The sequence below is a fragment of the Acanthochromis polyacanthus genome, chromosome 13 (assembly GCF_021347895.1).
Source record: "Acanthochromis polyacanthus isolate Apoly-LR-REF ecotype Palm Island chromosome 13, KAUST_Apoly_ChrSc, whole genome shotgun sequence".
Taxonomy (NCBI): Eukaryota; Metazoa; Chordata; class Actinopteri; family Pomacentridae; genus Acanthochromis; species Acanthochromis polyacanthus.
This window is the reverse complement of record NC_067125.1, coordinates 4,158,795-4,172,592: the sequence shown is the minus strand read 5'-3', so window position 1 is coordinate 4,172,592 and position 13,798 is coordinate 4,158,795. Positions and strand designations below refer to the sequence as shown.

Below are 13,798 nucleotides of genomic sequence, written 5' to 3'. Positions count from 1 at the left end.
AAATCACTCAAGAAATTGTCCAAATTGACTGAGAAAATTATCCCAAACTGAGCAATTATTTTTTGCAAAATACCTCAAACTTAACCAAATTTCCTTCAAACCTTCCCAAAATGGCAAAAAGATCTCTGTGGGACGCCGTTTCTTGATGAGTTGTTATTGGCCACCTCACCTGTGCGAATCCCACGAAGAAGAGCTGGTCGTTGGTCAGGTTGACGGCAGGAAGCCTCTTTTCTTCGCCGTTTCTCTGGATCCACGACCGATACGCCTGAAGGAGAAGAAAACCATCGTCAAGCACTGATTCTGCTGCCGCCGTGGTTTACTACGAACACTCATACTAACGTGGTACGCAGCCTTCAGCCCTCCGTTATCGGCGATGTTTTCTCCCAGCGTCTGTTTGCCGTTGACGTGCTCTCCGTTGACGGTGTAGCGGTTGTACTGGTCCACCATGCACTCGGTTCTCTGACGGAACGCCTCCACCGACGAGTTCTGCCACCACTGCCTCAGGTTCCCCTCCTTATCGTACTCACGACCTGACGGACGCCAAGAGGACGCCTCAGTTAGAAGTCCAACAGTAAAGATATCTGTCAGTCTGAAAACTAATCAGTCATCTAACCGATTCTGTAGAAGTTAACCGGCTAAAGGTTTGACTTTAGCTTTGTAAATACATCTGTAGGTTGTCAGTCATCCAAGCCCTGGTCATCCTAAAAGCTTCAATAAAAAGCCACTGGACTTCGATGCGCTTTGAGATGGCATAAGCTGTGAATCTGTGCTATATACACCACCAGTCATAAGTTTGGGGTCCCTTAGAAATGTACTTTTTTTTAAAGGAAAGCAGTTTTTTTCAACAAAGACAACATTAAATGAATGATAAATCCAGGGTAGACATTGTTAATGTGGTAAATGGCTGATTTTTAATGGAATATCTCCATAGGGGTACAGAGGAACATTTCCAGCAACCATCACTCCTGTGTTCTAATGCTACATTGTGTTAGCTAATGGTGCTGAAAGGCTCATTGATGATTAGAAAACTCTTGTACAGTTATGTTAGCACATGGATAAAAGTGGGAGTTTTTATGGAAAACATGGAATTCTCTGGGTGACCCCAAACTTTTGAACAGTAGTGTAGATCAAGTTTAACTCATTTAGAGCAACTTTAGCTAATATTGAGCAATTTTAACTAATATAGAGGAACTTTGACTAATGTAGTGGAACTTTAATTCGTGTTCGTAACTGTTCAAAAGTTTAGGGTCATTTACAAAAGGGCTTATTTTTTAAAAAAAATAAAAGCTTTTTTTTTAGAGACTCAAAACTGGACCAAAAAATTTCAGAAGTGTTAAAAAAACATGTCCAAAATAACTCAGATTTTCCATCTTGTCACAATAATATCCATGATTCACACTTGAACCTGAATTAAAGCAAACGTAAGACCAAGAAAAGTTAAAAATTGAGACAAAAATGAGTCAAAACACCCACGAGTCACAACGTAATCTGAGTCAAAGCAAACACAAAACCACGAAATGTTAAAAATTGAGACAAAACAGAGACGAAACATTGCTGAGTTGGAGCTGAATCTGTGTCGGTGCAAAAAAAAGAAACACGAAAAGTTAAAGATTCAGATAAACTGAGTCAGAACACAAACGAGTCGGAGCTGAGAAGAAACACGAGACGAAGAAAAATTAGAAAACTGAGACGAAACATTAGAGTCACAGCTGAATCTGCGTCAAAGCATCTACAAGACCAAGAAAAGGTGAGCCATTTTTAACTAGTTGTATGTTATTTTTAGTCACATTTCAAATTTAGCCTAACAGTAAAACCAAAGCTACTGGATCAATAAATAAATACATCAGGGATCAGAAGCTGTGAACAGAGGAGCAGGTTGTTGGAGACACATTCAACATGGTGAAACATCTTTCTACAGATGATTAGAAGAGCAGAGAGGAAACAAACCTATTCCACAATATATGCTGTTTTAGTTAGGGTTTGTCCACTAGATGGGGCTGTCAGACTTGTTTTAAGGGTTTGCTGGCGTTTTTCTTGAGAGGAGGGTCTCATATTTTGAATTAAATGTCCCTCTAAAACACAACACACTCTGTCTAGAACACACCTCGACATGTGACAGGAAGTGAATACGACCAGAGACTCACCCTGATCGTCGAAGGCATGCGTGAGCTCGTGACCCATCACCACCCCGATGCCACCGAAGTTCAACGCTCTGGAAACACAAACAGGAACAGCCAACGCATTTTCAGAAAGTTCCTCCAAACACCAGAGTCCAGACAGCAGCAGGTCACGTTTTCATTATTTACTAAATAATACAGGGCACTAACTAATGTAGTTCATTATAGTGGTAAAGTCCTCTCAGCGCCCCCTACAGGCTGCAGAGCGCATTGTGAGAATGCAGCTATGTTAGAAAATAGTTTTACCACAGCAGGACTCATGTCTAGAAGCTGATCCTGGGATCAAATGATGGTAAAAACGATCCTTTCATTGTCTACACACCCATAACAAAGATATTCACAGTTGGTTAAGGGTCATTCCAGAACTGGAGGACAATTGGGCTTCAAATATTAGAAAAATAAAGCTTCTCTTCTACAGTTTTCTGCTCCATATTCATCAATAATAGGTAATAAAATATCAAAGGCTTGATTGGTTTAGCTTACATATCAGTGGTTCCATTTTTATCCCATGTTTTCCGTGTTGTTTGCTAACCCTACTCTAATCCATGCTAATGTGATCTTTTTCTCAGCAGTAGAAGCTAGACATTTAGCTAGCTGTTACTGCTGAGCACTGATGGAAAACAGTCCAAAGAATGAGTCTGATCCTGATAATATGAGGTAGAGAGAGACATTCAGTCAAGGCTGATGATGTTATTAAAATGTGGAAAATAGAAGAGAGGACAGAGCTTTGCTCTGCCCATTCTTTAGGAAAACTGTTTGATGATGTTGACGAGAAAAACAAGACAGAAAATGACAGAAATGAGGCTGAAAACGACAAAAATTAGACACAAAATGAGAAAAACAACACAAAGCAACAAAAGCGTGATAAAATGACAAAAAATATCAGACAGAAAAGACACAAAATGACAGAAATGAGACAGAAATTGGCAGAAACTGAACAGAAAACGACAAAAACTAGACACAAAAGGCAAAAACATGATCAACAGAGTTGTTGTGGAACATGTTTCATGCATAACAATCACTATTTTAAATATTATGTTGATTAAAATAATCCCACAATTTCAAGAGACGACGATGAAGATAATAATACTAAAAAAAGGAGTTTTAAATTTCCTTTTAACTGTTTTATTTAAGATTGAATTTGGTCATCAGGGGGGTGGGACAAGAGAAAAATGTCAACTCCAGACTTAACTGGTATTTTAAAAACATTTTCAAACATTCTTTTCTCCAAGGTTTCTTACAGATTTGGTGTCAGTGCAAGAACATTTACACAACAACTGCATGTTTTTGTATTCTGTACACGGATTATTTGAAATTTGATGGGAAATGTCCTCCAATTCTGGAATGATTCTGAGAAAAATGAGTAAAAACCAGATTCAGTGTTCAGATTGTGACACCTGGGCGGATGTAAAGCTGATTTAATGGCAGGTTTTAACAGAACTCTGATGTGTTTTTCATCCCTGAACATTCAATCTGCCGTTCTGATGAAGTTATGAGACGGAGAAATGATGTAAAATCTAAATGAATGATGTAAAAACTGTGCAGGTGGACAGACTTCGGGTGGTCGTGGGCGTAGAAAGGAGCCTGCAGGATCCCGGCGGGGAAGACGATGCCGTTCTTGGTGGGCATGTAGTAGGCGTTAACGGTGGGCGGAGTCATGCTCCACCTGCAGGAGAACACAAGGAGACGACTTCAGAAATGTCCCATCAGTTCATTAAAATGCTGCGTTTGTGCCAAAAGAGTTACAGTTCCAGGAAGTAGCTAGCAAGAAATGAAATGTTCTTCAGGTTTTCTGTGATCTGTCAACCTGAATCCTTGTTTTTATTAACTGCAAAACATGCTTATTTTATGGATTTATGGATTTATGGATTCTAGCGAAAATGTGTCACTTTTACTGTGTTTATTAGTCATATATGCACATTAATACACTACTTGAATCTGCAGACATATTTCAATAAAACTAAATAAATAAGAACACATAAATAAAAATATCTCAAGAGTAAGATTATTAAGATGTAATTTGTGCTCCTTAGATATTTTTCAGACCTTTTATTCCCCTCACATTCATACTTTTACACATTTTTCTGAGCTCCATAATATGGTTTGAACATGTTCATGTTTTTCTGACTTCGCTAATATTTTGTGGCTATTTTATTTTTTCTATTTAACCTGTTATTAATATTCTGATGACTATTCCTTAGATCATCTTCAGATTTTATTATTATTTGTCAGACATTTAAGTTTTTTTTCTGTTATCAAGAATTTCACATTTTCTTCATATTTAATTCATTGAATTACATATTTGGCTCCTTTATTAAAATCTTTTTACACTTTGTTTCCATTTTTTAAAAATATTTTTGGATGTATTACTTAACATTTTATCATTAATTGTGAAATGGTAATGATTTCTATGACTTTAGTAATATTCTTTGAATATTTTCTTCTTTTTTTTACATTTTATTAATATTTTTTGGCCTTTTGTTTATTTTTAAAATGTTTATTCTTCTTTATTGTTCTGGACATTTATGTGAATTAGTGGATTTTTGATGAGATAATACCTCATATATATATTTAGACATAAAACTGATAAGAAGCTGGGGAAGTTTCATGTTGATATTCGTTGGTAAAATGGGGATTTTTATTAACAACGTGTGGAATTTGACAAAACATGTCTTCAGAAACATTTAGTTATAATTTTTCATGAGCTTTGGTAATATTCTTTGAAAGTTTATTCTCATTTCCTTCATATTTTTCAGACATTGTTCAGACATTTCATTAAAGATTAGAGATGCTTACTGGTCTTTGTTGGGCGTCTTCCTCAGCTGGTCGGCCATCACTCGAGCTGAGAAGTTGTAGAAGTTCAGCATGTTCTGGAAGAAGCTGTCGTCCGACACGTCGTACTGAAACAACCAGTTAGATAAAACACTGGCATGTAATGCTGGTGTTGGACAGCAGGGGGCAGCAGAGCACCACTCAGGAAGCTACAACCTTCTTCTTTACTCACCCCGTCGTAAACGTCGTCCAGCTCTTTGGGGTCCAGGATGAATTCTGGGAAACCGATCATGTCGTAGATGGCGTCGGCCTGATGAGGAGCCAACGGTCAGAACAATAAAAACTATTTCTGGTTAATGCTCTTCTGCAGTGAATCCATTAAAGTCTGAATTATGAAACTCTTCAACCCTCTGACCCTAAAGCTGTTTCTGGGTAACAGCCATGAAGCCACAGAGCATAAAAAGTGGACTTTCTTTGATTATTTATGTGGCAATTATTTAAAAAAATGGAAGCAATATGTTCAATATTTTGTCTACAAGTGTCAGTCAGCACTGGAATTAAATGTTGTCTCTACATACTACAGATGTTTAACTGTTTACATGTTTAAAGCCTCTACAAACTGTTTCACTCTACTCTGTCCTTCAGCTTTAGGAAGATGTTTGGTCACACTGAGTTTCCCTTTAGCCAGGTTTTAGCCGTCCGTCCGGTTACCTTATCTTTAGCCGCCTGCCTCGTCTGGTCGTCCATCCAGCTGAGTCGGTCCAGAGCTTCCTTAAACGCTGAGCGGATCTCATTGATCATCTCTTCGGCCTGAAACAGGAAGAACAGGTGAGTTTAAACCAACCACAGTTTACCTGATTCAGACTAACTTCCAGCTGGAACTGTGGAGACTCACAATCTCTTTGCTCTGTTTGTCGAACGTCTTTTTGACGAACAGAGCGCCCAGAGCGAAGCCCAGAGTGTCGTCGGTGTTTCCGATGCAGGTCTGCCAGCGAGGGGTGCATAACTGAAAAACACAACCAGTTAAACCAGTTAGAATAAGTCAGAGTTAGTTAAGACTAGTTAGAACCAACCACAGGCGTTTCCTCTACAGTAACAAGAAGCCAGAACCATTTACGATAAGAACCAACATCTCCTTTAGCACAAGAGTAAATTCCCACAATCCACAACCAGTTATAACCAGCTGCAACTCGTGAAAACCAGTTGGAAATAATGATCTAGTTCAGTCTGGTTACAAAAGTTTGAACCCTCCCCAAAATACAACCTACAATCAGTTTCAGCCTGTTAGAGTTAGAACATTTTAGGACCGGTTCAACCCAGTTATAACCTCTTCTGACCAGTTAGAACAACAAAATAACTTCTTTCCATTTATGACTGCTTAGCACCAACCACAGGCAGCCAGAAAATATGGAAGAAGCTAAATGAGTTTGACTACAAAACTGTGATGGCAGCGCAGAACCAACTGGAACCCGTTAAAACCAGTACTAACCTGTTTACACCTGTCTAAATTAGCAAAAAAAACTTGTTATGGTAGGTCCAGATCAGGGGAAGGGCATATTAGACCAGTTAAAACCAACTGTTGACAATAAAACCCTCCATTTTGAACATCACAAGTCTAAACTCCCGGAGTCCACAACCAGTTGAAACCAGCCAGAAAGAATCATCTTAATTCATTCTGATTTCAGCAGCTTGAAGCAAAGAAGTCTGAACCATTTACAGCTCAAAGTGCAAATCTTTCTGATCAGTTACAACCAATAAGAACCAGCTGAACCCAGTACCAACCAATTTAAACCTGTTAGAACCAGTAAAAAGCTTGTCACAGTAGGTCTGAACTAGGGGTAGGGAGTACTAGACCAGTAAAAACCCTCCATTTTTAACACCACAACCAATTTAAACCAGCTTAAACCAGCCAGAAAGAACAAAAAAGTTACAACCCGTTACAATCAGAGCTGGTTACAACATTTTAGAACCAGATCAAACCAGTTCCAGCCTTTACCTTTCAGTTGGAACCAATAAAAACACTACCAGCCAGTTACAACGAGTCAAACCAGTTAAAACCAGTAAAAAACAAGTAGTGTAGTATCAGTAGTATTTGTAGGAGTATACGTACCTTCTTGGTTCCGTAGAGACTCTCCACCAGTTTGTCCTGAGCGTTCTCGAAGCGTTGATCCAGACTGGCGACGCTCTTCTGAACCAGCGTCCACATCATGTAGTTGTTCAGCAGACTGCAGACAGTTCAGGGTTCAGGTTAAAGAGTCTGACAGACCATAATAATCACAGAACGTCAGGGTCATTTAAGAACATTTCTGTGTTGGAGATTCTTCAATGATCTTTACCAACCATCTGGATGTTTCTGTCCAGTTAGTCGTCATCTTTGTTTTGATTCGGATGCAACTTTAGAAATGAGTTCAAACCTAAAGACTTAATCAAGCTGACGATCCAAACAGTCTTTAAGGATTGTTCTATTTTTAAACATCGTCAGGTAATTAACTCTTTAAACTCCAAAACCTTTTGGTCTGTTGTCTTTTTTTCTTTTAAAAACACCCACATAACACCACTAAAAACAGGACTGTCAACTTTCCGATGGTCCATGAACTATTTCTCAGTGATGTGTTTCCATTGGAAAACTGAACCAGTTCTAAGTTCAAAACTCTGACTTCTCTTCAAAATAACTTTATTCTACTTGTCTTATTTAAAAGTTTGTCAAAATACACCGATCGCTTTAGACAGAGTCCATAAAAAAGGTCAGCAACTGAGTGAGCTGAGACTTTTAGTAAAATAATGATTCTGTTTTGAAGTCATTTTAGATATTTTCTAAAATAGGTTTTGTGGTTTTAGACAATTTTTCAGTTGTTTGGGGCAAATTAAATCAATTAGGACAAGGTTTTGTCATTTTGGACTTTGTATTTTAGTAATTTCAGACATTTTAAAAGTAATTTTGGACAGTTTGGACACATTTTGGCATATTTTTGTGCACATTTTCACCGCATTGGGCAGGTTTCTGTCACATAACAGTCATTTTAGAGTTATGTTGGGTCACTTCAGACAAGTTCTTTGTTATTTTGACAATTTTTGAGTCATTTTCTGACTATTGTAAATCATTTTCAGACATTTTCAAGCCAATTTGGACAGTTTCTAGATTTTTTTTTTGCCATTTGAATATTTGTCAGTCCTTTTGAACTAGTTTTTGACATTTTAGACCATGTTTGTCAAACTTTGATTCTCTATGGACACATTTTTGACATTCTGGACACGTTTTTGAGTCATTTTGTACAAATTTTGAATCACTTTAGACAGCTTTTTCTCCTTGTGGACATTTCTAAGTAGTTTTAGACAACTGTGAGGCGATTTGGGATGAAGTCTGAGTCAGTTTGGACATTTTAATTTCGTTTTAGAGACATTTTGAGACATTTGAGACAAATTGTACATCATTCTGGACATAATGTGATGTTGGACATATTGATTCAATTTTTGTAAACTAGATGATTAAAAAATTCATGTCTTTCTGCTTTCCATCCTTCTGTGTCCTACTGACAGAAGACATCTCTCTCCTTCATGTTGTTCTGTTTCCACAAGCGTTCAGAACTTTATATTGCAGAGAGTAAAACTGGTACAGGAGTAAATAAAATCCTTTCAGAGTGTTAATTTAGTTTTGTCGGTCCATGAAACCGTGTGAGAGGACTCTGTATGTGATGTTTGTTGTGTCTGAAGCTGAGCTCTGCTTTGATGGAGGTTCCAGCAGCAGATCTTAGATCTTAAGACGCCGGTTCACCTGCGGTCCGTCCTGTTGATGAGCTCAGACACCTGCTGCAGGTACTCTCTGGCGTACAGGACGACCGGTTCGGTGTCGTTCAGCTCCAGAGGAGACAGAGAAGACAGCAGGTAGTCGAGCCAGTCCACAGCTGGAGCCAACATCTGGTTTAGACGGAGACAAAACATTTAACAGTTCAGTCAGAAGATTCATTCAGTCTCTGGAGTCACATTATAATGAAGAAGAACTCCAGTCTGAGAGATTTACAACCAACACAGTCCATCCACCGAAGCCTGGAGGCTGTTCCAGATCACACTTCAGAGGCTTTAGATCTTTCTATTTGTGGTCATCTCGTGTGTCTTTGTGACCAATTTGTGGGTTCTTTGTTTTGAGGTCATTTGGTTTCATTCTGTGTCTCTTTGTGGAGATTTAGTAGAACTTGATGATATAACAGTTTGTCACTTTCTGACACAAAACGACCAAAAAAAAGATGTAAAATGACTCAAAGTCTGTGGTCAACTCACCACCGACAATAACAATCACATGGTGGAAAACAGAAAAGAAAGGAAAACAAGAGACAAGGATTAGAATTTCCTAAACATTTTCTTCTAGTTTTTACGTCAACTTTTCCTCTCGGTGTTTCACTTCACTGCATTTATTTGTTGTGTATTTTAACTTCAAATGAATCCACTCCTTTAGTATTTTAAAGTTTGTGTTCCACGTTTTGAAGGCAGAAAAATGAAAGAATCTTAATAAGAACCTGACAAACAGCAGAAGATCTGAGCTGCACATGTTCAGATTAAGCGCTAACGGTCTCAGTGAGGCTGGTGTGGATGAAGTGGGAACGTTCGGGGTGTTTGTTCTTCGTCAGCATGTGAATCTAAAGTGATTCCAGCCCACGTTCACCTGCAGGTCTGTCGGCTGTAATCCTCGGTGTGGGAGCCGACGACTCCACCCGGGGGGGAGACGCCGGCATGAAAACCTAATCCTGCTGTCTGCTGCAGCTTCAAACAGGCAGAAAGTTAAAAAAAAAAAAAAAAGTCAAACCTGAGACTCTGCAGGAGGAAACTCTCCACAGCGAGGCAGGTTTTTAAAGACTTAACAGGTTCTCAGAGCTTTGAAGTTCTTCACACGTTGGTTTAAAGTTTTCACACTTTTTGTTCTCCAACCAAGAGATTTATAAAGTTTCTGGAGTCGTTTTCTTCCAGCAGAGGGCGCTGAAGGCAAAAATACTAAACAACAGAGTCACTCCGATTCAATATTTCTGCTATAAACTCATCACTCATCTTTGATTTTACAAACTCTTCTGCAAAATGTCGTTGTGCAGCAAATATACTGAAATGTTTACATGCACTAAAACAGTAATTTAAGGAGCCTGCTGCCACCACTTCATGAAATTCATAGTTGCAAGATATAAAATCTTATTTACTGCTCTATATAAACCCTTTAAACATTAGCTTGATGAGTTGTGTTGCATCAGCTTAACATTCTGTGTGATTTAAACTCAAATTTCTGCTTCAGTTGATTGAAAACTAAATTCAAGTCGATGTAACTCAATTAAATTTGCTTGATAACAGATTTTTTCACCCAGAGATGAGGGTTTCAAATCATTTCCTTTATACCTGGATGATTTCAGGTGTTTAATGTTGGTAGTTTAAAACATCTTTGATTGCAGAGGGAAATCTGATTCCATTAACTCTGTGCAGTTTGTTGGTTTTCTTCATGAATTGACTGCAGACAAGAAGGTAAATGTCCGTATACATCCATGTTGATGTCAAGAAGGAGATGATGGAGACGACCTGACCTAAACCCAGTCCAGATGGTTTGGGATGAGATGGACCACAGAGTGAAGGAAAAAGGACCAACCAGTGCTCAGCATCTCTGGGAACTCCTTCAAGTCTGTTGGAGAACCATTTCAGATGACTACCTCATGAAGCTCATCCAGAGAATACCAAAGCAAAGAATCTAAAATATAAAACAAGTTTTGACTTATGTCACACTTTTTTGTTTACTCCATTATTCCATATGTGTTCGTTCACAGTTTCAGTGCCTTCAGTGAGAATCTACAATGTAAATACTAATGAAAACAAATGAGAAGGTGTGTCCAAACTTTTGACTGGTAGTGTAACTAATATGACACAACACAACACGATATTCTATGCTATGACATGATACGACATAAGACAACATGATATGTCATGACACCATGTAATATAACGGTACGATATGATGCAATATGTCACGATACGATGACATCATGATATCATGAGATGACAAAACACGATGTGTCCTAATTAAATATAACACAACACAACATAACAAGATATGTCACGCAACAATACAACACGATATGACACGACATGGCTTATATATGACATAATATGATCTGTCATGATAAAATACAACATATTACAACACGTTGAGATTCAACGCAGTACGTTATGATACGATGAAATGAAACGCTATGTCATGATATGCTGCAACACAAAAAACAACTCAATATTACATCATGATATGACACAATGCAATATTTCATAATAACATACAACACAACATTCTACTCTATGACAAGATGTCACGATATAATACAACAACACAACATGTCATGATATGTCACGATATGGCTTAGATATAACATGATGTGAAGACCTGATATGATCTGTCATGATAAAATACAACACAGTACAACATATTCTGACACAATATGTCATGAAATGTTACAATACGATCACATGATATGATAGAATATGTCATGTCATGATGCTACAACATGAAACGATACGACTTAACATCTCACATCATGATATATCATGATATATTGCTGAATATTGCTGCCATTTTGTGTTGTGTTGATGTAGATTGTGTGTTTGTTGGAAACAGCGCCTTTGCCGTTTAGTCAGTTGGAGGTTAATGACGGCAGGTAGGGGGCGCTGCAGCTCAGTCACTGCTCATCATTATTACCTTTACTGGACACATGAGCTATGAAGCGCTTAATGATGTTTAATGACAGAATGCTGGAATAAATAAACAACGTCCACAATAGTAAACAAAAACAAACAACTTTCGGAGCGCTGAACCGAGGACAAAGAGTCCAGACTATTCTTCATCTGCACATCAACCATGTTTATATAATAACCTGTTATCTAACCTCCTCCCTCGTCTCTCCCAGGGATGCAGTCACATAGCAACAGCTCATGGCAACAGTCGCCATGGTGACCCCTGAAGCATCTGCAGCCCTGAAGGACAGAGAGCTGCAGCAGAGAGGAGCGGAGCTGTCCACAGCATCGCAGCAACACTGCTGCTGTCTGCTCACCAACACTGCAGAGACCTGAGCTGAGGCTTAATGAAGACACAACTAACGCACAAGCTGCTGCACAAAACACACAAACACACACACAGAAGACCTGATAGCTGGTGAGGAGTAAAGAACACAGAGCTGCAAGTGAGTGTAGAAGCTAAGCATGGTGAGCTGAAGACCTCTCTGCTCTGATCCTTCACTGACGCGTTTATCCGGTAACTTCTTAAAGAGCATCGAAATAAGATCACGCAAAGAGGAGGAAAAACAGTCACACATGCTGCAGCCGTCTCTTCAACAGCTTAAAGCCTTTGGTAACACATCCTGCAGTCGACTTTTGACTGTTTAGACTATAAGTGTTGACAAAACCACAGAGTGAAGATGCACAAGATCATGACATGGAATAAGACGAGACAACACAATATGTCATGATACAACACAACAAGGTCTGTCATGACGCGATACGACACTATATGTACACGACAATACGAAATGAGATGGGTCCATATGACAGGCTGTTCCATAAGTCATGATACAACCCGACACAACACTGCGTGACATGTATATCGCAATACCACACAACATGGGATGAGGCAGGTGCAATAATACGATACGTCATGACATGGTACGACACTATACGTAAAAGACAATATGTCACAACATGAGAGGAGGTCACTGACAAAACACTACAAAATATGTCACGATAATAAGACTCAACATGACATGAGAAGAGACAAAACAACATTTTTGGATGATTAGAGCCACACCTGTTTTGTGCGTCTTATCTGTGTTGTGGTCTTTGCTGATGTTTCTACTACCTGAGAGGGCAGAAACACCAAACTAAGGGCATAAATGAAGCTTCAAGAAGACGTTTGGTGACTGTGGAGCTTCAAGGATCCAGATAACGGACCAAAATCTGATCACATGCCTCAACAGCACTATTAGCAAGTAGCAGATTATTTAGTCAGCTTTTTGCTCCTTTTGTATGCTGATGATTTGATGTCATTCCCTCCTGAACTTAGCGACTGATCTCATAGAAGAACTTTAACTTGAACTTTCCACCACATCTGGACTCACCTGGAGCTCGGCGATGGTCACCTTGTGGTAGATCTTCTCCTCGTCCCTCCGTTGGTCCTGAGGGACGGTGATGTTGGCGAGCGCTGTCTCAAACTCCAGAATCTGCTGCATCTGAAGCTGAGTGGAGCTCCTCTCTCCACCCAGCAGCATCCCGAGCTCCACCATGTAGTCCAGGTAGGCCACGAGCACCTGAACGCACCACCAAGGACGAGTCAGTCTGGGTTAAAATGTCTAAATAGCCCACAACTCTGGTCTCTCACCTTCTCATTGGCTGTCTTGTTGAGGTAATAATCTCTGGACGGCAGGAAGAGTCCTGATTGGTCCACCTGCAGAGGAGATCACAGACCATCAGCCCTGAGGACCAATCAGATCGGAGCTATGCCAACAGCCATGCCCCAATCATAAAGCTTGTGTTAATTAACTTTTTTTCAACATTTTATTAAGATTTTCTGATATTTTCAGACATTTGATTACAATTTTTCCACATTTTGATGTTATTTTGACACATTTTATTCATATTTTCAAACATTTAATTCTTTTTCTGACATTTCAGGAATATTTTCCAAATTGTAATCAATATTTCTTTGATGTATAAAAATAGCTACCATCATCAGATTATTATTACTGCCTTATTTTTGCATTTTATTGTTTGAAACTTCCCTAAATTGGCAACAAATCCCACGGTGACGTTTTCACAGTTCAAACAACACTCAGAATTATTACAAA

At 38.9% G+C, this 13,798-nt stretch overlaps 1 protein-coding gene across 1 annotated transcript in view; it reads right to left on the bottom strand.

The window, feature by feature from the left end:
• The window catches only part of ece2b (endothelin converting enzyme 2b), a 45,734-nt gene that overhangs the window by 4,862 nt on the left and 27,074 nt on the right, over window positions 1–13,798 (bottom strand). The window contains exons 7-18 of the mRNA XM_022200059.2: window positions 13,333–13,398; window positions 13,073–13,261; window positions 8,722–8,864; window positions 7,060–7,174; window positions 5,845–5,955; window positions 5,661–5,759; window positions 5,182–5,259; window positions 4,974–5,077; window positions 3,733–3,843; window positions 2,145–2,212; window positions 340–530; window positions 170–265 (exon numbers count right to left, since the gene is read on the bottom strand). Coding sequence (XP_022055751.1) covers window positions 170–265; window positions 340–530; window positions 2,145–2,212; window positions 3,733–3,843; window positions 4,974–5,077; window positions 5,182–5,259; window positions 5,661–5,759; window positions 5,845–5,955; window positions 7,060–7,174; window positions 8,722–8,864; window positions 13,073–13,261; window positions 13,333–13,398 — 1,371 coding nt within the window. The remainder of the gene's footprint in view (window positions 1–169; window positions 266–339; window positions 531–2,144; window positions 2,213–3,732; window positions 3,844–4,973; window positions 5,078–5,181; window positions 5,260–5,660; window positions 5,760–5,844; window positions 5,956–7,059; window positions 7,175–8,721; window positions 8,865–13,072; window positions 13,262–13,332; window positions 13,399–13,798) is intronic.